Raw genomic sequence first — 25577 nt, 5'->3', positions numbered from 1 at the left:
TGAGGAAATAATGGCATTCCAGCCATAAAAATAAAATGAAGTACTAATTAATACATGCTACAATGCGGACAGATCTCATATTATGGTAAGTGAAAGAAATCAGATATAAAAGTCCTATAATTTATGATTTCATGTATACGAAATATCCACAGTGGCCAAATCTGTAGAATCAGAAAGCAGATTGGTGGATACCAGGGGTAGTGGGAGAGAGTATATAAGGAGTAACTGCTTGATAGGTAGAGTTTTATTATACTTGGAATAAGGAAAATGTTTTGAACCCCTGTAGAGCTGGTGGTTGCATAACATTATGAATGTCTTAAACCCCACTTGTTTATTGACTTTAAGATGGTTAATTTTAGGATTTATTTTTTATTTTTTATTTCCTTAGTAGCTATAATTACAGGCATGCTTCATCATACCCAGCCATGGATGCATTTTTATTAAATCATATATTAACTTTTTTATTTGTATGGTGGACTGAACCCCAGCATACTCTACAACTGACCTACACCCCCAGCCCTTTTTATTTCTTATTTTGAGACAGGATCTCACTAAGTTTCCTGAGGCTGCCCTTAAACTTTAGATACTCCTGCCTTAGCCTTCCGAGTTGCTGGGCTTACAGGTATGTGCCACAGTGCCTGGCTTATATCTGTTTTTTAAAAAAGATTAAGAAAGCCTAAAGTAGTTTTTTCTTGAATACTTTTTATTTATAAGAAACAGATAATGGGGGCTGGGGTTGTGGCTCAGTGGTACAGCACTTGTCTAGCATGTGTGAAGCACTGGGTTTGATTCTTAGCACCACATATAAATAAATAAAATGAAAGTCCATCAACAACTAAAAAAATATTTAAATAAGAAAAAGAAAGAAACATGTGGTTTTATGGTTTGTAAACTGGAAATTGTAAAATACAGCATTATAGTTACTGGTCAGTCACTCTTCCTAAGCATTTTTTAAGTAAAAGTAGAATACTAACTTCCGGGAACCATAATGGTGTGGTATTGTCCAGGAACAAAAACCAACCTAAGAAGAATATGACTACCAAACATGCCTTGAGAAAGGATGCTGCAGCTCATCTAGCTGTGGTAGTGTTTTAAACTCCAGTCTATATAAGAATCCAAATCTCATCTAGTCTGCCTTAAAACCATTTTAGTGAGAAGTCCTATTGGTGATAAAATAATAGATCTTCTTGCCATTGCTTATATTTTTTGTTATTTGTTTTGTTTTTATAAACTGATGAGGTGGTTTGAAATTAAGGCAACAGATTGCAGAACCTGTGAATTACATTGGGAAAACATTTTTATGTAAATGAGTTGGAAATGCCAAGATCTAGCAGTACATTCATTATAACTTCCATTTCTCCTCTTCATTCACACAAGAAGCAATTACTTTTACATTCGTAAGACCTCATTATTATTACTAGAATAATGAATATGTAGTTCTTTTTCTGCCAGGTAGTGTGGACTCATAAGCATACACCATCCAGCCCCCAGGATCACTGAGGCACATGTCTTTTCTCTTTGATGACAGCACTACCTCTAATGTTTCATGTTTGTATCTCGGTTCAGAATTCTGCAAGGGTTCATTGGTGGTACATCCAGGGCAAGCATCCCTACAAGGTATCATTCTCACAGCACTGCACTGGCCTCACTTCAAGTTGACCTAACTAAATCGATGGCTTCTGTTGAACAGGATATGATTTCCAGTTCCTGCCTCTGGAGGCCAGGTTAGCAGACCCCTTGACACAAAGCTTAGCAGTGCATGTGGACAAACTCCCTAAGAAAGGGGCACTTGGTTTGATGGAATCTTTTCTGGAGGCTTGGTCTTTATTGAGACTTCTTTTATGTTATTTATTCCTTATATTTAATATGTAACTTCCTCCCACAAACGTAAGCATGCACACACACACATATATTAAAGCCTCAGTATTTTTGTCCTGTCTCTTAGAGGGTTTATTTGCTTGGTTTTGGTACTAGGATTGAATCCAGGGGTACTTTATCACTGAGCTATATCATACTCAGCCCTTTTTATTTATTTATTTATTTTTTATTTTGAGGCAGGTTCTCACTAATTTGCTGAGGCTGACCTTGAACTTGAAATCCTCCTGCCTCAACCTCCCAAGTAATGGGATTACAGGTGGTGCCACCATGTCCATCCCTTTTAGAGTTTTTAGACTCTTCAATTTCTATTATTTTGTTCTCCTGAAGATCATTTGAAGACATAGGATAGGCATTTTCCTTTTGAAAGATGAGATAGTTGAGATATAGTTGGGACAAGTATGACATTTAGCTGGTGACATCATGGAAACAAGCATCCAGACTTACTGATGCACACAGTCCCTCTTATCACCACACCACTTTGTTGGCCTGTTTCCTTTCTGTTAGCCAACCTTGCATAGATGTTTAAGCTCTTATTTCTTAGGATGAAAGATATTTTACCAAACCCTATTTGTCTAGAAGGGAGATTTCTTAGGGATTAAAGTACAGTCATCCAAGTCTTTTTTTTTTTTTTAACAATTAAAAAAATATTTTTATTAGTTGTTGATGGACCTATTTTATTTACTTACTTACATGTGGTGCTGAGAATCACATGTGCCTCAGACATGCTGGGAAAGCACTCTACCACTGAGCCACAACCCCAGCCCCCAAGTCTTGACCATAGCAAGGGTCATCAAATGTGCCCTTGTCCACAGTGTAAAAGTTAAAAGCTAAGTTTTGTGCAACTGTAATTTTCTTATAGCTTTACAACATATGTGCTGTATATATTTGGTAAAATACTCCTTAGCTACATCCCCCTTCCTAAGAAGATCTGAGTGTAGGAAAAAGGAAATTGTGTGTTTTGAGTAAAAGCTCACTTTAAGCAAAAATGGCCGAAGATTCAAAACTAATTAGTATCTATTATTTACATTTGGCAGTTCTCAGAGAAGAAATTCCATGTGATAAAGTGATTCTTTGCAGCTGTTGACTTTTTGGTATAAGATATGAGGATATGATAAAAAACTAAAGGTTCGATTAAATTATAAAAGGTATTTAAAGGTTGTAAAAGTTTTAAAAGAAAGTAAAACTGGCAAAGGATTTTATATGCGATTGAGTTGATAAATTTAGGACTTTTATAGGAGCCAAGAGGATACCAAAGATAGATTAATGTTGTTATAAAAATTATGTTCCTTGGTTCAGAGCTCTTATACAAACTGAATGTTTTTTGTCTTGTTAATTTCATTTTGTATTTACCTTGGAAAACTTTGTAACCATTGCTTATTAGTGTTTTGCATAAATACTACTTCTAACTAAACAACCTGAGTTAAAGATAATAAACCATCATCTACAAGACAGATAGTAAATACTGCTAACTCCCAATACTAGTGTTGATTCCAATTAAATAAATGGAGTAACTGTAAAAATTATAGACATTAATAGTAAGACTGGTGGAACTGGCCTGCTGAATGTTCAAAGACCAAACCCAAGGAAGTAAAAGAGCTAAGGAGAAAAGCCAATATTTTGGCCCTTGCCTGTAAGGTCAACCAGGACCCAGGAATGACAGGACCCTTCTAAGGGCCCTGCAATTCTGATGAGTCACCCAACCTCCCAATTAGGGATCCTAAGGACCCTCAAGAACTAGAAACAAACCATTGTATATTCTGCAAAGAAGAGGGTCATTGGAGAGTGAAAATGTCCCTGATGCTTCCAAGGGAAGTCATGTATGGTAAGACCTTACTAGAAGATAAGAACAAGGTCAATTTTTGACCAACTTGGCATTATGAAACAGCTGGCAGGAAAGTATAAGCAAAGGACAAAATGCTTTTGTCCTTTTAAATGTAACTTGATATGCATTTGTATCAGGCCTACCAAAAGTGGATAAAGGTTATTGAGAAAGGGTCTTACACATGAGTATCTGATAACTGTCAAAATAGACTGCTAAAGTCATAAATTTGTCCTGAGTTAAGTCTGATCTGGCAGACCATGCTTTTAAATAAATTCATATCCTGAGATGTACAAGCAGATAAAAACTATTAAAGCTTACTTACTTAGCCCCATCTAGCTGTTATCACTATTAGGACCTCTCATAACTGTACTTCTTCTCTTATTGATCAGCCCTTGCCTTTTAATCTCCTAAGAAAGTTTGTATCTTCTAGATTACAACAATTCCATATTAAGAGGAACAAGGCAAGGATTCTAACACATTCCAACAATGAGACCAATCTCTCTTTGTCCCTATTAGATGAGGCAGGAAGAGACTTCAGATCCCTGGTAAGGTAGGGACAACATCCCATATTAACCTGAAGTAGATACAGAAGACAGAACTTTTCCCCTTCTGCACCCCTTAAGAATAAGGAATCAAAACCTGGGGTGGGAGGCAATATAGGAATTTGGGATAAAAAGAGGTCTCAAAGGAAACATCCATAAGCAATTGAGATGCAGAAAGCACTCAGGAACAGTTCTAACTTCTGAGCTACACGCCCTTGGCCTCCCTTGTAAAATAAGGAAAATGCACAAGCACAAGAAAAACTGGCACAAAATTTATGGGACTCCTTATAAAATGAGTATACACAATCACAAGAGAAATAACACAAAGTTGTGTAGTTAGCTCCACTTCTAGTCCAGCTCCTAACACCAGCTCTTTATAAATATTAAGAAATCATACCAACAGGTCACCATCTCTCCTTCTGGAGATAGCCTGCATTCTCCCTAAAATGCATATTCCTTGCTTTACCCCAAAAGCATCTCTCTTGAGATTGCCCCATTCTCCTTTGAATATGTATCTACTTTCCTAAATAAACTTCTTTATATGCCTCTTGGGGAGGGGAGATATTAGAGACTGGAAATTTTAAGTAATGATAAGACTTAGGTTTCAGATACAGCCAGTCACCATCTCACTGTGTCAACAGCATAAATATAATATTCCTCTGAGAACTAACAAAAACACTAAAGACCTGTGTATAATTTTTTAAATTTTCTATGCATAAAAAAATGTAGAAGTTTTATTTTCTTGGCAAGGTTGTGTTCTGTTCTGATTTTGGTAGTAGTCATAGTTATAATTCAGTTATCAGTCTTTGGTCTTAATAAGCAGGCTTAACTTCTGTTAGGAATCAAAATAACAAGGGAAGTTCTAGTGAGGTGTGATAAGTCACTTTATCACTAAAGCTTATCACCTCAATGAGTCAGGTTTCATTTATAAAATTTTAACTTTGTAGTGATCATTAAGTATTACCAAGCAAAAGAGAAAACAGAAATAGTCCCCTTTTTAATGTTTAAAAAACATTAGCTGTTTTCTGGTTATGAAAGTAACACAAGAAAGGCAGTGAAGCAAATAGACTGAGAACACTGACTTTGGAGTTGGCTAAAAGCCCTGGCTGTGGAGTTGGAGGGGCCCCAGCTCCTGTACATAGTTGACCAGGTACAACTGTGTGACAAAATACTCTGAACTTTAATTTCCTTATGTATAAAACAGGAAGAAATTGTGGTATCCATAAAAGTTTGATGTGAGGATTTAAATAAAATAATGGTGGTAAAATTATTAGAACAGAGCCTGACTTGATAAAAGGTGTTAAAAAAGAAGAGAATAAAACCATAAGCCACTGTTAGCATTTTGATATGTTGACTTTCAGGGTTTTCTCTGCCTATATACAATAATGCACAGATATACACACACATTTATATTTGCAAAATGGGTTTCATATTTTATATGAAATTTTTGTTTCATTTTTCTCACATATCTTTTTCTCTTGACATTAAAATTTACTAAAAACATCTGTTTTCATGACTCCATAATATAGTAACATATGATGTAATTATTTGATCATCTTTTTATGAGATATCTAAGCAGGGTATTGTTTTGTTTGGGTGGTTATTTGTTGTTTTGCGGTTTGTTTGGTACTGGGGATTGAACCCAGGGGCACTTTACCACTGAGTGACATCCCCAGTTCTTTATATTTTCTATTTTCAGACAGGATCTTGTTAAGTTGCTTAGGGCACTGCTATATTGCTGAGGGTGGCCCAACTTGGGATGCTCCTGCCTTAGCCTTCTAAAATTCTTCACTGGAATTATAGACATGAGCCACTGCTCCAGGTCTAAGTTTTTTTTGTTTTTTTGTTTTTTTGTTTTTTGCTATTATAAATATTATGAATTTCAGAGTTGAGTTATTAAGTTAAAGGCTAAAGAGTTTGAAAAAAATCTCAAGACTTTTTTTCTTTTTGCACTTCTTTGAGGTTGAACATTTTTGTGTTTATTGATTACTGGCATTTATTTCAATTAAATGTCTTAATGAATGAATGCAAGTTGCAGAACTTTTTTACAAGACCTCTAGTCTCTGGAATAGTGCCAGGTAAGTAAGCATATAGTAAATATGTGGTACAATGAATGAATGTCTGTCACACTTGTTTCAAATGGAATCAAGCATTAGAAAACTTTTGCCTCACAAGGGCTGGGGAGATAGCTCAGTCGGTAGAGTGCTTGCCTTGCATGCACAAGGTCCTGGGTTCGATCCCCAGCACTGCAAAAAAAAAAAAAAAAAAAAAAAAAGAAAGAAAGAAAACTTTTGCCTCTATACATATGTGCTATCTTGGTTCTTAGTCTTTATACCTAATTATTTTCCATTCTTTTCTTCCCCTACAGTTTATCCATGAGCTCAGATTTCCCACATTACAACTTCAGGATGCCTAATATTGGATTCCAGAATCTGCCTCTCAACATATATATTGTGGTTTTTGGCACTGCTATATTTGTCTTCATCCTTAGTTTACTCTTCTGTTGCTACTTGATTAGGTAATTTTCATTTTATGTTACTTCAGAATATGTTAAACAATCAAGTTTCTATCCTCAGGTTTTAAAATATTTAAAATCAAATGTGATAATGGCAAATTTTCTTGAAGTTAATATGTTTAATGCTTTAATCTTCTCTGAGTTGGTAATCAGTAATATACCTTTATGCAATCTTCAGCCCTATTTACTGACAAGTCTTTTGTAGGAGAAAATTAACTTTGTTAATTTTTCTATCCATATGAGCACCTGGTTCAGATATACTTGTATCATTGTCTGTCTCCATAAAATCTACTTTCACAGGGATTTCAGATTGCTTTTTTAAAAAATATTTTTTAGTTGTAAATGGACATAATACCTTTATTTTCTTTATTTATTTTTATGTGGTGCTGAGGATTGAACCCAGTGCCTCACATGTGCCAGGCAAGCTCTGTGCCACTGAACCACAACTCCAGCCCCCTTCAAATTGCTTTTTGAAAGGGCGTTGCATCATTGTTAGCTAAAATCATTAGGGATCAGCAAACAATGTCCAAGATAAAAAAAAGTCCATGCCTTCAAAAAACTCCTTGTGGTCTCTCAAGATTTTAAACTCCCAGCTGCTGTCCAGCTAGTTGAGAATTCAGGTGGTTGATTATCTGCCTAAGAAAGTAAATATTCTACATTCTCAACAGTATATGTAGATACAGTTGACAAAAGGTAACACCTCACTTGAGGGGGTAATAGATTTGGCCAGTGAAGATTCATATTGATTGACTCATTATTTCAGCATTTTCACTTTTTAAGCTTTTTAATGGTGCCTAATTTTCAAAGCCAAGACTGAGACTATAAAAAATTTTATATGATATTCTTCAAAGAGCTTTTTTGGGTTAAAGACTGGAAAGGAGTAGCAGCAGATAAGAGGAAAATCATGAGAGAGGTGCCCCACAAGTATTATTTCAATGATTTTAGTTGTGTCAGCTGCTCCCAAGGAGGTCCAGTAAGATAAGAATTGAAAACTTGCCATCACATTGAACAATTAGGTTTGCATCCATACTCTTAGAAAAGCTTCAGGGTAGAGGAATAAAGGAAGGCAAGCTATAATGTGGCAAACCCTGACTAGTAGATGAAATGGATACAAGAAGTATAATCTGTTTGAAGAAATTTGACTGGAGAAAAATTAGGTTGAGGGGAGGGGCTGATGCTGTTAAATCACGGAAGTATTTGATGTTTGTTTGTGTGTGTGTATGTTACTGAGGATTGGACCCCCAGGCCATTTTCATTTTGAAACAGGGTTTCACTAAATTGCCCATGCTGGTCTTTTTTTTTTTTTTTTTTTTTTTTTTTTTAAGATTTGCCATTTTTAAATTTTTTTTCTGTTTTTGTTTTTTGTTGTTCTTTTTAGTCATACATGAAAGTAGAATGTATTTTGATATATCATACATTCATGGAGTATAACTTCCCATTCTTGTGGCTGTACATGATATGGTGTTTCACTGGTCATGTATTCATATATATACACAGGAAAATTATGTCCGATTCATTCTACTGGTCCATGCTGGTCTTGAGCTTGCAATCCTCCTACCTCAACCTCCACAATCCTGTAATCACAATTACAGGCATGCACCATCAGCTAACCTGTTTTTGTTGTTGTTGTTGTTTTTAAAGATAGAATCCAGCCAGTTGTGGAGGAATTTTGAGAAAGGATAAATCATGGATATTCAAAGAGACAAACCTAAGAAATACAGTGATATAGTCCTAAACAGAATACCTTCTCCTAAAACAGAGGTGAGGGTAATTATAGAGAATAATTACTCATGTAAGTCAGTAAGTCTGGGAATGAGAGTTTACATATGTGGCAACCCTCTTTTTTTTTTTTTTCCTGTGAAATAGAAAATAACACAAATGAAAATGATGGGGAGGTGTTGCATGCCTGTAATCCCAACTACTCGGGAGGCTAAGGCAGGCAATTGTAAATTTGAGACCAGCCTCAGCAACTTAGACCCTGTCTCAAGATTAAAAATTAAAAGGCTGGGGGTGTAGTTCAGTGGTAGAGCACCCCTGAGGGAAGGAGGTAGGGAGAAAGAAGAGGAACGAGAGAAGAGAGAAGAGGGAGGAAAAAGAAAATGATGGGGAGAATGTGGTACTGTTGAACTTGTAGAGTGCCAAGGGTTTGAAACAGCCACTGCATGGAAGCTTAGGATTCTGAGCATGAACAGGTAGAAGGATTAGAGAACAGAGTGTAGTGTCAGGCTAAGAATGGAGACCACCAGTTTGTAGTGGCCTTAAGCTACATGGTTTTATGATTTTCTCCAGCACTGTTCCACATTGTTAATCATGCCCTCTTACATACTTTTTAAGGTATTTATTTAGTAGTGCAAACTAAAATATTAATTAGTGGGACTTAAATGAGTAATCAATAAGGGGAAGTTAATTTGAGAATTTCCTGGAATGGATGAAATTTGAGCCACAGATTGAAGAAATGGGAACATTAATTGATCCCTCTTGAGGGTAGAAGTAAAAAGTTCTTCTTTGGAAAAATATTCAGATCCAATGGAAAGACTTAGTTAATAAGCAAAAGGAAGTTACAAATCAAGCCTCATTTTAATGAATTTTAAGAGTTTGTCTCTTTTGTGTATATGAAAATGTATTGTACACTATTTTTAGTAAAGAAGCAGACAAAAACCAGTAAGCATATAGATAATTTGAATTATATTATCAAAAAAATATAGAAACAATTCCATTTACAATATCATCCAAAAAACTAAAATTCCTGGAAATAAAGAGGTAAAATGTATACCGAAACTAAAAGGCATTGCTAAAAAATTAAGGAAGACTAAATGGAAAGACATCCCAAGTTCATGGATCAGAAGACAATATTACTAAGGTTGTAGTATTCTTCAAAGCTGTTAATTCAGTGCAATTCCTATTAAAATTACAATGACTTTTTTTTCAGAAATGGAAAAATCAATCCTCAAATTCATTTGGAACCGTGAGGGGCTCCAAATAGTCAAAGTAATATTGAAAAAAAATAGAAAGATTAATCTATCCTGATTTCAAAACTTCCCGCAAACCTACATTAATCAATACATCGTGGTATTGGCATAAAGATAGAAATTAGCCAGGTGCTGTGGCACATGCCTGTAATCCCAGTGGCTCAGGAGACTGAGGCAGGAGAATCACAAGTTCAAAGCCAGTCTCAGCAACTTAGTGAGTCACTTAACAACTCAGTGAGACCCTTTCTCTAATAAAATATTTTTTAAAGTGCAGGGGATATGACTCAGTAGTTAAGCACCCCTGGGTTCAATCCCCATTACCAAAAAAAAAAAAAAAGAAGAAAGAAAAGAAAAAAAAGAATAGAATTGAGAGTCCATAAATAAACCTAAACATCTATAACAAGAATGCCAAAATCATTCAGTCGGTAAGGAATTGTTTTTTAAACCAGCTGAGACAGCTGGATAGTCACATGCAGAAGACTAAGGTTGAACCCCTGCTTCATACAATAATTTAAAAAATTACTCCAAATGGACCTAAATATTAAGAAGTAAAACTATAAAATTCTTAAATGTGGGGGAAATATTCATGACTTCAGATTGGCAGTGGGTTCTTAGATTTGGTACAGAAAGTACAAAGCAGCCAAAGGAAAAAAAAAATGGGAGTTGTAAAAAATTTAAAAGGTAAGGCCCAGTAATTGGGGAGGCTTAAGGAGGAGGGTTATTTGAGCTCAGGAGTTCAAGACTAGCCTGGAAAACATAATATCATCTCCTAAAAAATAATTATTATACTAAAGGACATTATCAAGAAACCAAAGGGCTGGTGGGGAGTAAACAGTGAAGGTACTGTAGAAAAGAATTTGTCAGTTCCTTACAATATTAAATAGAATTATCATATGACCTAGTATTTTCATTCCTTGGTGGATACCTAAGACAAATGAAAAGATATGTCCACACAGAAACTTGTATAGGACTTTTTTGTTTGGTTGGTTTTGTTTTGGGTACCAGGAATTGAACCCAGGGGAGCTTAACCACTGAACCATATCCCCAATTCTTTTTATTTTTTATTTTGAGACAGGGTCTCACTAAGTTGCTGAGGCTGGCCTCAAACTTGCAGTCCTCCTACCTCAGCCTCCCAACTCACTGGGATTACAAGCATGTGCCACCACACCCAGCTGTGTATGGGAATGTTTCTAACAGCATTATCCATAATAGCCAAAATGTATAAACAACCAAATGTTCATCAACAGTTGAATGCATAAACAAATTGTAGTATATACATAGTAGTAGTGGAATATTATTCAGACATAAAGTACTGATATATAATGCAACTAGGACATACATGAAAACATAATACTCACTGAAAAACCAACCACAAAAGGTTCCATATTGTTTGATTCCTTTTCTAGAATATATCCATGATATAAAAATTAATAGCGGGAGCAAATTAGAAATTGGGAGGAGATGGGAAAGGGGGCAGGGAGGCATGATTACTTAATGGGTGCTAGGTATTTTTATTGGGGTGTGCTGAAAATTTTTAACATTAGAGACAGCTATTGGTTACACAAGCATGGTGATTACATTATCATTGATTTGTACACTAGAACATGGATAATTGTAATGTGAATAAAAATAAATTTTTTAAAGAAAAACTGACAAAAGGGATGGAAAATATGAATAATTTATGTATAATAAATATTGAATGTGTTATTAAAGCATTCCCATAAAGAAATTGCAAACCAAGTAATTTCACCAGTGAATTCTTCTGTTTAAGCACTTGAGGCAAAAAAAGACTGCTTTGGTACAGTTTTTCCAGAGAACAGAAGTAGAAGAAATTTTTCTCAACAGGTACAATGAGGCCAGCATAATTTTCTTTCCAAAGCCTGACAGGACATTACAAGAAAGGAAATTATAGACCAATCTTTATCATGAACAAAATATTAGTGAATCATATATGTGCAAAAAAGGTAATGCATCATAACCAGATAGGATTTGGTTCCATGAATAAAGGTTGTTTTAACATTCAAAAATCAATCAGGGGACTGGAGTGTGGGGCACTGGGTTTGATCCTCGTTACCACATAAAAACAAATAAAGGTATTGTGTTCATCTACAACTAAAAAATACTTTTTTTAAATTAGTATAGAGTTGGAGTAGCTTAATGGTAGAGTGCTTGTCTGGCATGCTGAAGGCCCTAGGTTTAATCCCCAGTATTGCCCCCCCCAAAAAAAACCAAAAAAAATCCATATATATATAATATATATGCTATATAACAACATTAATAGTAAAAAGGAAGAAAATAATATAAAAATAGTATGAAATTTAATACTTAAGCATATCATTTTTCAAATAAGCAAACTAAAATAGAAGGGAAATTTTTAAAAATTTAATCAAAGCTATCTACAAATACCTAATAAAACATCATATTTAATAGTGACAATATTGATAGGGACCTTGACTATCACTTTTATTTAGTATTGTATAGGAACACTATTATGACTTAGATATGAGATGTCCCCAAAAAGCTCATGTGTAAGACAATGTAAGAAAGTTTAGAATTGAAATGATTGGGTTATGAGCCTTAACCTAATTAGTGCACTAATCCCCTGATAAAGATTAATTGGGGGGTAACTATAGTTAGGTAGGGTGTGGCTAGAGGAGGTGGGTCATTGGGTATATATTTTGTCCTTGGTTAGAGAAGTCTCTCTCTGCTTCCTGGTGCCATCTCCTGAGTTCCTTTCCTCTACCATGGCTTCCCACCATGATGTTCTACCTCACTGAGGGCACAGAGCAATGGCGTCAGTATCTGTGGATGGAGACCTGTGAAACCGAGTCCCAAATAAACTTTTTCTCATTTAAAATTGTTCTTGTCAGGTCTTGTCAGATCACAGCATCAGAAATCTGACTAAAACAAGTACCTAGCCAGTACAAAAAAAAGGAATAAAAGAAAAAAGTAAAGTATATAAAGATTTTAAAGGTAGAGTTTGAATTGATATTATACACGATTGTATATGTTAAATAATCCAAAAGATTCCACAAATAACTATTTAGAATTAAGTGGATTAGCAATTCATTAGATATAGGAGCAATATACAAAAATTATAAAATGAAGAAATTTTAAATATGATTTATAGTACTATCAAAAATTACCATGTTATCTAGGAGAAGTATGTAAAAGATTAAAGATAGTTTAGTTAATGGTATATCAATGGTATATGAATATTTAGTATTTCTTATGTTAATATTTTCTAATTCTGATCATTATACTGAGATTCTATAAAATGTGAACATTGGGAAAGCTAGTAGAAAAGTATATATGGACTCTATTAATTTTTTTACAATTTTTATGTAAGTCTAAAATTATTTCAAAATAAGTTTTTAAAAATAGTATTGACACAAAATGAATTAATTTCCTAGGGCTGCTATAACAAAGCTCCACAATTAGGTGACCTAAAACAAGAGAAATTCATCTTTCATAATTCTAAAGGCTGAAAGTTCAAAATCAAAGTGTTAGCAGGGCCATGTTTTTTCTGAAGGTTCTAGAAAAGTATCCCTCCTTGCCTCTTCCTAGCTTCTGGTGGTTGCCAGCAGTCTTCGGCATTTCTTGGCTTGTGGCTGCATCACTTCAGTCTCTTCCTTTGTGATAACTTGGCCTTATTTCCTATCTCTACCTGTCATCTTTTCTTCTAAGGACACCAGTCAAATTGAATTTCGATCCAGCTTAATCCAGTGTGACCTCATCTTAACTAACAATTTGAAAAGCTCTTATTTCCAAATAAGGTTATACACTGAAGTTCTAGTTGAATATGAATTTTTTTTTAATACTATTCAAACCACTATACAAGACTAGGCAAAGGGATTAATGCAACAGAATAGAAACTGTAGAAACAAACCCACATATTGGATACCTCTGATTCACAACAGATGTGTCATTGCAACACAGTGAGAAAAGAAGGGTTTTTTTAGTAAAAAGGGTGAGGCAAGTGAAAAATCTGCATAGGGATTAAAAGAATCAGACCTTTACCTCACAGCATATATAAAGTTCAGTGTCAGATAGATCACAGACTTAAATTATAGGTAAAATAAATTGTTTTCATAATACACTCAGGAGAATGACTTCCTAATCTTGAGCTAAGCAGAGATTTTGTTAACTGAATACAAAAAAAAACTAACAGTAATTGGAGAAAGTTAATATATTGAATTGCATTTAAATTTTTAATTTTTTAAGACTGAGCCCACTAAGTAATGGCAAAGATGTGGAACTAGAATTCTCAGAAACTGCACGTAGGTGTAGAAATTGGTACAAGCACTGCAAACCAGCAGTTCTATTTCTAATTATATCCTCGTCAGAAATGAATCTATGTCCATTAAAGACGTCTAGAAGAATTTGAAGCACCTGTATTCAACAACAGAATGGATAAGTTGTATTATATGTGTACAATGTAATACCATGTGAGTCAAAAGAACAGACTATAACTAAATTTTTGAACTGTATACTTAAGGTTTTATATTTTTATTTATTTATACATTTTTATTTTTGGTACTGGGGATTGAACACAGGGGTGCTTAATTACTGAGCCACATCCCCAGCCCTTTTTGTTTTTTATTCTGAGACAGTGTCTCGCTAAGTTGCTTAGACCCTCATTAAGTTGCTGAAGATGGTCTTGAGCTCACGATCCTCCTGTCTCAGCCCCCTGAGTTTCTGGGATTACAGGAATGTGCCACCACACCTGGCAAGGTTTTTTACTTTATTAGATTATGTTATACTTAAATTTTTATTTAAGAAAAATGTGAAATAGTAAATATTGAATCAAATAGACTTTTGTGAATATAAAAAAATTGTCATCTTCATTAAACTATTTATTGTAGAGAGATTGTTTTAATGAAATTTCAGTAGAACTTATATTTGGGTAACATTTCATGATTCACTTTCTCCTAACATGGTAAAAGAGATGTCATTTGGGTATGGTCTAGGATAAAGACTGATTTTTTAAAAATTTTTTTTAGTTGTAGATAGACACAATACCTTTATTTTATTTATTTTTTTGTGGTGCTGAGGATTGAACCCAGTGCCTCACACATGCTAGGCAAGTGCTGTACCACTGAGCTACAACCCCAGCCCAAGAGTCTGTATTTTAGATCATAAGTTATATAAATTAATATCAAAAATCAGTTTTTAAAAAAATTTTTTTCAGTTTATTGGAAATCTCAGTATCTCATTGCTCATTTCTGTCTTTTAGGCTAAGACATCAAGCCCATAAAGAATTTTATGCATACAAACAGGTAAGAAATTTAATTTAGATTGGTTTTGATCATGCTTTTTCTAAAAACTGAGAATTAAGAATATTTTCACTCATATTTTAAATCAAGACTGGATTTATTTATATTCATTTTAGCATTTCTGTCAATAGAATTCAGAGATTTCACTAAATGAAATCCCTTCTCCATTTGAAGACATAGCAGTTCCTCAGAGATGTGGTACTCAGAGCTGTGGTACAGTGGTGTCATCTATTCCTTTTTGTACTTTAAATGTTAGCTCAGGTCACTCATTAGAAGCCCACAAACTTGGATCATAGCTATTAACCCTTTTATAGTCCTTCACTGGTTTGTGCTTTAATAACTCAGCTTTTCTTGAAGTCCAAATAAAAGTAGTTTTTTTCTTCCATGTGTCATCCTTCAACATTTACCACTGACACCAAACGGTAGGCCTAGATTTTCCTTAATTTTCTTTCAACTTCTAAGCATAAAATTTTTGTTGTCCATAGAATTTTAGTGCATGTGTGTTTTAAATATAGGCAGGGAAGGAGGCAGCTTCATTTCATTTGGGTCATTAACCTTGCTGACACTGATATTAACAGGACCATGTCACCATTTTAGGATTGTATATCTTTCTGTTCATCTTTTATTCATGTATCTTTGAAATCTGAACTTATTTGCTTGTTCCCTAGGTGTACATACTGATGTCTTGGTTAATCCCATATTCTTCCCTATAGGTCTTATATGAGACTCAGAGTTGAATATTTTAGTTTTAAATGAATCTTCTGTCTCAGTTTTGTCATAGGCTTTACAACGTAAGCATGTTTATATATAGGCTAACAAGAAAGTAAAATTGACCTTGGTCATTTATAGGTGAAATTGATAGAACTAATTAGGTCATAAGACACATGGTAAATTTGATTTTTAAAATATACTGAATATATTTAAATATATTTATATTATACTTATATAGTATATAATATTGAGCTCAAGTTAAAAGAATGTTGTTAAAATGTCTCAAATTGTAAAAGGAGATTGTCTCCAGTTTGAATATGAAGGAAATTTTGTGTGTGTATGTGTATATTTCTAAGTGGAATGAAAAATGTTTTAAGTTACATATTTAAATAAGCACAAAATAACTTTTTGGTATTACAGGTTATATTAAAAGAGAAAGTAAAAGAATTGAATTTACATGAGGTAAGTTATTTTATAAACATTTTAATATTTTTCTTAAATTATTTTCTAATAGAAGTGATATGCTATGGTATGTTTAAATACCTTTATTTTCAGAAGTTGAAAAATTAGTCTTATTTAGATTTTCTTAATAGACCATTTGAGGGTGAAATCACATAAAGATAAATTGTGTAGCCTTAAAGTAAGTAACATATTTACTGTTTTTAGTAGGGGATGGTACAAATATAAGATTTCATAGCAACAGGGAATGCTACTCACAGTCCATGCTATATAAAAGATATAAATCAGTTTTTGTATTTGAGGTGAATTTGTACTAATTCCACCCTTGAAAATGTTTCTCAGTATTACCTTTCTACGTACACACACACACACACATACACAGTGATTTTCTCATAGGGATAGGTATTGGAGAAAGTGAGACAAAGGGTGGAATGGGGAAGGGGAACAAAAGTAGAGATAGAAATCCTGGTAATTGTCAAGTCTTAAGTTGTAGGGTTGAATCACAGATGCTCACTGTGTTGCTTGGTAATTTAAGTACAAACTTTCATGTGTGTATCCTGCTCTAGACATTAAGACATATAGTCTAAAAAATATTTTTTATTAAAATAAAAATTCTTAATGTTATTACTTGTGTTGCCTAACTGTGGTAAAGCTACATTGTTTGTCTCTTCAAAGAAAGTTAATTTGTGAAGTTATTTGAAGAATAGTAATTATTATTTAAATGGTCGTTAAACACTTTGAAATGATCTGATGCTTCTTTGGTCATTTTACATATTTTTTAACAAAGAATTGAATATGTTCCTGTTTGATAGCAATTTACTCCTAACCTTGGATTAAATTTAAGCATAAAAAAATTTAAGGATCACTTACTCTTGGATATTTAACTATTCCAAAGGTTAATTTTAACACATGACCAAAATTAACATAAATAGGTGATCTCTTTTCTAATTGAGATCTTTTTGATAACAATAAATGAAAAGTTTTAATTCCGATATACGTTAACAAGTTGAATAATCAGGTTTGTCAGGAACAGAAGTCTTCAGTATTGATTTGATCCTTACTTTTAGAAAATTAATCCTGAATACAGGATTAAAATGTATTGTGTTGCTGCAGTGATGCACATACCTATAATCCCAGGTACTCAGGAGGCTAAATCAGAAAGATCACAAGTTCAAGGCCAACCCAAACAACTTAGCAAGATCCTGTCTCACAAGTTTTTTTTAAAAGGGACTATGGATGAGCTTAGCAATAGAATGCTTGCCTAGCATGTGTGAGGCCCTAGGTTCAATACCTAATACTACAAAAAAAAAAAAGTAGATTGTTACCTCATTACATATTAAAATTAATGTCCCAGCTGCTCCTATCAATTTGTTTTGCTGAATCTGGCCATTTGTGTTTAGTTATGGTGAAATTTTGTTAAAGTTCAATTTATCTATAACCAGTTCTAGTTATGGTGAACAGTTGCTTTCACTATTAAATTTCTTTTGCACCTTTGTCAAAAGATAAATGGCCATATTTTTGTGGCTCTATTTCTATATTCTCTCTTCTGGTTCCATAATTTATGTGCCTATTCCTTCATCAGTATCACATTGCCTTGATTTCAGTAGCATTATATTGTCTTAAAATTAAGTAGTATGGTTCCTCCAACTTTATTCTTTTGCAAAATTGTTTTAATTAGATGACTTAATCTAGTTTTAAAATACCTGAGCATTGGTACTTTATGAAGAAAGGATGTTAATTTTGGCTCATGGTGCTGAAGGTCCAAGAGCATGACACTGGCATCTGCTCTGCTTCTGGTGAGGGCAGGCACATGCAGAAGAAAGGTCACATAACAAGAGAGACAGAAGAACCTGAGCAGCTTCATAATCATTGTTACAGTAACTATTCCAGTCTTGAGAGGTCTAACTCAATCATGTTAAACCTAATCCAGTCTCAAAGAATAATCTATTCTCTCAGGAAAGATTAACCCATTCATGAGGGTGGTGACTTCATGAACTAATCACTTTCTGGTAGGTCTCATTTCTTCAAGGTCCCACCAGTACTCAAAACCATTACATTGAGGACCAGGCCTCAACGTGTGTTTTGGTGGGGACAAACCATATATTCAAGCCATAGCACTAATCTAGTTCCTTTGCCCTTCCATGTAAATTATAGAATCAGCTTGTCTATATAAGTAAAAGAAAACAAAAACTAAGTATTGATTAGTATTATATTAAGTATATAAATGTATTTGGAGAGCATTGACCTTTATTATATTTATTTTCTAATATATGAATATATTACATCTTTCCTTTTATTTAGTTAATCATTTGTTTGAAGTTCTTTTGTTAGGCTGTTATACATTTAGGATTTTTATGTCTTCTTGGTGATTTACCCTTTTCTCAAGATCCCTGTTCATCCCTGATAATTTTCTTTGCTCCAGAGTCTTTGATAATATAGTGACTCCCGCTTCCTTTTGGTTAATGTTTGTGTGGTATGTCCTTTTCCATCCTTTTATTTTTAGTATTTTTAGTATTTTTAGTATTTTATTTGAAGTAAATTTTTTATAGACAGCATATAGTTGGGTTATTTTTATCTTCTCTGTTCATTTGTCTTAAACTCTTAGAATAAACCTAAGTACATAAATCTTCAATACCCTAGATTAGGCAATGGATTCTTAGATATGACAACTAAAGCACATGCAACCAAAGGAAAAAAATAGATAAATTGAACTTTAACAAAATTTAAGACTATTGTGCTTCAAATGCCATTATCAAGAAAGTGAAGACAACCCATAGAGAGAAAATATTTGCAAGTCTTATATCTGAACTCTTATAACTCAGTCATAGTAAACCTGTAAGATAAAAGGTCTGCCAATATATGATCCCAGCTTTTCATCTTAACAGGGATTTTTGCAAAATAAGTTTTTAGCCCCAGTTTATCAATTTTCTTTTTTCCAGATGGCTTATGCTTTAGGTGGTATGTGCTTTTCATGCCTGTGGACTTGGCAGTTGTTCCATCATCATTAATTGAAATGGCCATCCTTCTGCCATTGAAATACTTTTGCACCTTTGTCAAAACCAATTGATTATCTGATAAGGGATTTATGTCTAAAATACAAGAACTCATAATTAAAAAAGAAAAATGTCAGCTGAAAAATGGGCAAAAGGACTTGAATAGACCTTTCTCCAAGGAAGAAATACAAATGGCCAAAAAGCACATAATTAATTACTAGGGAAATGACTTTATACTCACTAGGATAACTATAATCAAAAAGACAATAATAAATGTTAGTAATGATATGGAGAAATTGGAACCCATGTACACTGATGGTAGGAATGTAAAATGATACAGCCACTTTGGAAATCAGTTTGATAGCTCCTCAGAAAATTAATAGAGTTACTCTATGACCCAGCAATTCTCCCCTTCATATATACCCCCAAAGAATTGAAAATAGGGAATCAAATAGATACTTGCACATCAAATATATAGCAGCATTATTCATAATAGCCAAAATGTAAAAACAACCCAAGTGACCATCAAAAGATGAATGGATAAACAAAATGTGGTATATCCATACAAGGGAACATTATTCACCTATAAAAATGAATGAAGGCTGGGCTCAGTGGCACAAGCCTGTAACCCCAGTGACTTGGGAGACTGAGGCAGGAGGATTGTAAGTTCAAAGCCAGCCTCAGCAAAAGTGAGGTGCTAAGCAACTCAATGAGACCCTTTTTCTAAATAAAACATAAAAAAAGACTGGAGGTGTGGCTTAGTGGTTAAGCATCCCTGGATTCAATCCCCAATACCAAAAAAAAATGAAGTACTACAGTATGGATGAACCTTAAAGACAGTATTCCAAGGAAAAGAAGCCAGACACAAAAGACCACATATTATATGCTTCTATTTACATAAAATATCTAGAATGGTGAAATCCATTAAAACAGAATTAGTGGTTGGTTGCCAGGATTTGATGAAAAGGGAAAATGGGAAGGGGTTGCTTATGGCTGTGTGTTTCGGGGGTGTAGGGGGGTGAGGCAGATGTTCTGAAATTAGATAGCAACAATGGCTTAATGTATTATTTTTTGTTTTTCCCAGTACTGGAGATTGAACCCAGGGGTGTTTCCTACCACTGAGTTACATCCCCAGTCTTTTTAATTTTTATTTTGAGAAAGAGTCCCACTAAATTGGCCAGGATGACCTCAAATTTGTGAACCTTCTGCCTCAGCCTCCTGGATCACTGGGATTACAACTCTGAATATGTTTAAAAGCCTCTGTAGGGGCTGGGACTATAGCTCAGTGGTAGAGCACTTGTCCAGCATGGACAAGGCCCTGGGTTCAATGCTCAGTACTGAGAGCAGAGAGGGCAGAGTTCTTCGGCCAGGCACAGTGGTACACACCTGTATACCCCTGAGTCCAAGCATCTCAGAAGGCTGAGGCAGGAGGATTGCAAGTTTGAAGCCAACCCTGGCAATTTAGCAAGGCCTTGTCTGAAAATAAAAATAAAGAAGGCTGGGGATGTAGCTCAGTAGTGTACCTGGATTCAATCTCCGGTACAAAAAAGAAAAAAATGCAGGGCTGGGGAGATAGCTCAGTCGGTAGAGTGCTTGCCTTGTAAGCACAAGGCTCTGGGTTCGATCCCCAGCTCCCAAAAAAAGAAAAGAAAAGAAAAGAAAAATATGCTGCTGAATTATATACCTACCTATTTAAAGGAGTAAATATCATGGTATGTGAATTTTAGCTTAGTTTTTATAAAATTGATAGGAAGTCACACTGGACAAACAATCTGTCATTGAAATACTGGAAAGCAAAGATCATTTGCAAAATATGATCTATAAAGGAAAGTTGTAAGATGACTCTGGCCCTGGGGGAATTTCCAGGAAGTCCAGTCTGAGGCTTTTATCTTTTTGTGATTGCCCTTAATTTTTGGTCACCTTTAGCACTTACTATGTCGGAGTTTACTTTCTGTATGTATATATTGTGGGGTTTTTTTCTTCTTTGGGCATCTAAAGTTTTAGAATTTGTTTATGTAGAACATAATAGCACCTTAGAAACCGTAACAAACTCCATTTTGAAAAGGCTACAAATTTGGATCCTGAAATTTAAGTTTATAAAAATGAGCAATGTGTCTAACTTGTACTGAACCTCCAGAAGACAATCCTAACCCTGTTTCAGAAGGCCCTAGCCTTCTGAGGGAAGCTAACTCTTGAAGGTCACAGGGTTGTTCACACAGTTTAGAAGGTGGGAACATTGTCTGCCTTTATAGTTGAGAAGCTAAGGCCCAAAAGGTAACCCTGCCTCCAGAAAATAAAAATAGACCTGAAAATAATGCTCTCATCACAAATTTTAAATATTTATAGACAATTGGCATTGATAGACGCCTTACTGTATCCTTCCAACCTGACTTAACAGCAGTTCAGTGAGGAGCAGGCCAGGTAATGTCCTCATTTTACAGATAAGGAACAACACCCTGAGGAATATTGTGAGAGCAGAGGCCACACAGCTAGTGGGTGTCCAAGCCCAGGCCAGACACCTCTCCTGCCTTCTTCCCTCCTGCAGTCTTGATGGGATGCTAAATCTGACATCCTGAGAAGATCCTGTCTGCTATATACAAAAGACCCCAGTAGCTGCCTCAAGTGTGTTGGAAGGTTGACATTCACAACACTGGCTGTAGACACATTTAACCTAGGAAGGTTAGGTTACATATTACAGGTTAAGAACCTTATGACAGGGCTGGAGTTGTGGCTCAGTGGTAGAGTGCTTGCCTGGCATGTGTGAGGCACTGGGTTCAATTCTCAGCACCACACATAAATAAATAAGATAAAAGATCCATTGACAACTAAAAAAAAAAATTTTTTTTTAATATTTTTAAAAAAAAGAAGCTTATGACAGCAAAGCCATATCTACTGTCAGGACAAGAAATGGTGATAGCCTGAGCCAGGATCCCTGGGCATAGACAGGAAAAACAAGCAAAGAATGCCACCTTTGGGCAGGAGACAGGGGTTCAGCAACACATCATTGTAACAGACCTGAGTACCCAGTCAGGCCTAGCTACTCCCCAACTCCATCAAGCCTGGCCTCTCCCCAACATGTTTATTGCTCTGAGTTTGTTTCCTCATCTATAATATGGGTAAATGTGATGATGCATGGTATCCAGGACACTTGAGTATGAAAGCAGTGAAAACTGCCCATCTGTCAGAGAGCAGTCTTGGCCCATGTACATATTTTGGTAAGTTTTAATTTAGTGACTTTAATAATTTTTAATTTGACAAAGACAGGCTCTGACAGGTCAGTTCCACAGTGGGCAGCTCCAAGAACCATAAATAGCATGTTACTGCAAGTTGTGCCATAAAAACTGAAGCAGGAATTGCCCAGGGTACGAGCAGGCCCTTCAGTGAGTGCTTGGGAGCTGGGACTGTGCTGCTGAACGGGCAGAGCATCTCTTGGGGAAGTCAGTTCCTGGTCACATGGCAGATACAAGGTGAAGCCTGTGTATGAGAGAGGAATCCTGCCATACTTCTCTCATGCACAGAAGTAAAGGAACCTGTACCTGTTTTCTGTCTCTCCATCTGCCTGCTACCTTCAAGATGTTGTAACAGGAAGAGCATGGGCATCTTCTTCAGAAGGCCTTAGCATTCCAGTTGGTTGTGAGACTCTTCAAATGGCTGGCACTGAGGAACCTGAACTTTTCTCTGTGACTTGGGTGAGTACCTAGCAGACAGTTGACCTCATTTGTGACTTTGTCTTTCAGCTCTGTGCAGTATGTCTAGAAGACTTCAAGCCTCGAGACGAGTTGGGGATTTGTCCATGTAAGCATGCCTTCCACAGAAAGTGAGTATTGGCATGGAATTATTTAATGTGACTTGGCATATCAGCCAACTAAGCGGGGGCTGTGGGGCAAGAAGCTTGATGGCTTCTCAGTTCATCTGTAATGTAGGAAGTTGACGGCATCCTCTGAGAGGCAGGTGTGTGTATTTGTGACATTAAGAAGGTTGAGGGAGGTGGAATGTGACCACCATGACAGGGCTCGGACAGAGGGTCAGTGAAGCCTGCACCTCTTACACCTGTTTGAACCCAGGTTATAAACAGCTATTAAATTTCCAATGAGTTTCCATCTCCTAAAAATGTATTTTAATCAAAACCATAGTTATTTTGAATCAAAATAAAAAGTCTGTATATAAATGGTAGTATGGTGCTATCTCCTCCCCCTTACTGTAGGCATTAATGTCTCCCTTCTCTTGGAATTTTGTGTTTTGTATTTCTATTAGAAAATTTTATTTTTCCTACTTCCTATTTCCCTCCTCAGTACACTTAGCTCCTTAAGAAGTTGTGGATAACTGAGGATATAACATACCAACTGGCTTCCTAATATCTTGTGGAAGACAGGAGGGTCTGATTCCTTCAGCGGGTGACAAGTCTTTTCCACCTACTGTGGGGCTCCTTGAAACCAATACTAGACTTCTCGCATTTGGCTCTAGGTGGCAGACATGTTCACTATCCCTGGAAACAATGAGATGGGGGCAGGAGTTGCTCTGAGTGTGGGACTGACATCTCCCCTCCTATGGCATTTCATTCTGCAGGTGCCTTATTAAGTGGCTGGAAGTTCGGAAAGTGTGTCCCCTGTGCAACATGCCAGTTCTGCAGCTGGCTCAGTTGCATAAGCAGGACCATGGGCCCCCCCAGGGACCCCTGCCTGGGGCAGAGAACATTGTATAGCTCACTGCAAGGATCAGACTGTTGTTGGATACGACATCTGTGTGGAGCCAGGAGGAACACAAGTGGTCTCTGCCTTGGCTACTTTCTACCTGGGGCATCAGCTACCGTAGACTTCTTTTGCCTCATGAAGAACTCTGAGTCAGCCAGGCTGGCAACCTAGGCATCTGGGTCTTGTGACAACCAAAGCACTCTGACACTACTTCATGGCCAAGAGAACAGGAATGGATGAGCCTGCAGGTTTGATTCCGGAAACTTCATGAAGGTCTCTTGCTAATTCCTTTACACTCTTATCTCTTAGAAACTTACCTCCATATTGAGGTGAATCTTTATCAAGCAGAAGGGAAGATAAACATAGGCGTTAGAGAAGGGAACTGAGGGATGGTCTTTAAAGCCACACCCCCATCCTGTGGACAGATGAGCTTCTGTGCAGACCACGCATCCCTTTGTAACCACAAACCCTCTTGGCAAGCCAAGAGCCAAGTAAAACCAGTGGTTACACCAGCCGAAACACAGCCGGCTGCCAGTGGTTGGTGAAGCAGGGCCCACAAGCATTTCAGATGTTCTTTTGATAAGGCCAAGTTCACAATACTTGCTATCAAATCATCTAAGCTGAAAACATTAGATGTGCTTGGAAAGGCCTGATCAGAAGCCATTTCCTCTTATCATTTCCTCCTCCTATTCATCAGTGAGGCCTGTCAGGAGCCTCAACAGGGGCTAGACCGTGCCCACAGTCCCTGTGTGACCCGGGGGCCCCCAAGGTGCTGCCCACATCCCTACAAGCACAGTATGGTGCCAGTTAGCTGCTGGCCTTGGCCCACTGGTTCAGGTGAAGCAGCTGTGAGCCCTTCAGATGGCCCTAAAGAGGAGCAATTGATAAAGGCCAGTCCTCCTGGCCCAGCTGGATGAAGAGGATACTGACCCCTTTGCCTCTCCTATTCTTCCTTCCCTCAATTCTCTTCCCTCTCGTGTGCTATTTCTACTTAAGAGGAAAAAAAAATGCCTGATTGACTTTTTGAAATCTACTCCCTATAAGTCCCTATGTAATTCTGAAGCCTAAAGCTGGTGATCCATTTGTAATTGTAAATAGTTTCAGGACGCCCCTGCAGGGCCGTCTACCCTTGGTGTGTGCCTCAGTATTTGAACTTGTTATCACTAACTGAAAGTGTCTTCATAGGAGAGAAATGCATGCTACTCTTTGGCTCTCTCTGTCCAACTTTTCTAGAAATGACTCAGTCTATTAGGATCTGTGAACACTGTGTAAACTAGCCATGTAAAGCAGCAGTGGGTGAGACAGAACACTTCCATAGCCTGCTCTTCCCCGCTTCCCATCATCAACTGCTTTGCTCCACTCTGTCCCAAAGGTGTGAGTAGGGGAGTTTTTTACTGGAAGTAGTCTGTGTGACATGGAGAAAGGATGGAGAAGGCATTGCTGCTGGCTCATGGTACATCTCCAGTCATTTTTTCTGTAAGCCAACCTCTACCATCATGAGAGGGAATTTGACCTTGGCTCAGGTGGCTTGTCAGAGGAGGAGGAAAATTCCCATTTGCTTAGAAAAGTACCAGGCAAGGGCTGGGGAGATAGCTCAGTTGGTAGAGTGCTTGCCTTGCAAGCACAAGGCCCTGGGTTCGATCCCCCCAGCACCACAAAAAAAAAAAAAAGAAAGAAAGAAAAAGAAAGCACTAGAAAAGTCCCAGGCATAATTCAGTTTG

At 36.3% G+C, this 25577-nt stretch overlaps 1 protein-coding gene across 2 annotated transcripts in view; it reads left to right on the top strand.

Annotated features, from left to right (window-relative positions):
* Rnf24 (ring finger protein 24) overlaps positions 1-24012 on the top strand; it is an 82634-nt gene extending 58622 nt beyond the window's left edge. For both annotated transcript variants that reach the window (XM_047540493.1, XM_047540494.1), the window contains 5 exons: positions 6611-6760; positions 14963-15005; positions 16134-16175; positions 22903-22982; positions 23732-24012. In XM_047540493.1, the coding sequence (XP_047396449.1) occupies positions 6611-6760; positions 14963-15005; positions 16134-16175; positions 22903-22982; positions 23732-23867 (451 nt within the window). In that variant the 3' untranslated portion in view covers positions 23868-24012. The remainder of the gene's footprint in view (positions 1-6610; positions 6761-14962; positions 15006-16133; positions 16176-22902; positions 22983-23731) is intronic.
* Positions 24013-25577: the final 1565 nt, after the last annotated feature.

The sequence above is a fragment of the Sciurus carolinensis genome, chromosome 2 (assembly GCF_902686445.1).
Source record: "Sciurus carolinensis chromosome 2, mSciCar1.2, whole genome shotgun sequence".
Taxonomy (NCBI): Eukaryota; Metazoa; Chordata; class Mammalia; order Rodentia; family Sciuridae; genus Sciurus; species Sciurus carolinensis.
The sequence above is the reverse complement of the archived record's forward strand: the minus strand, read 5'-3'. Positions and strand labels throughout refer to the sequence as shown.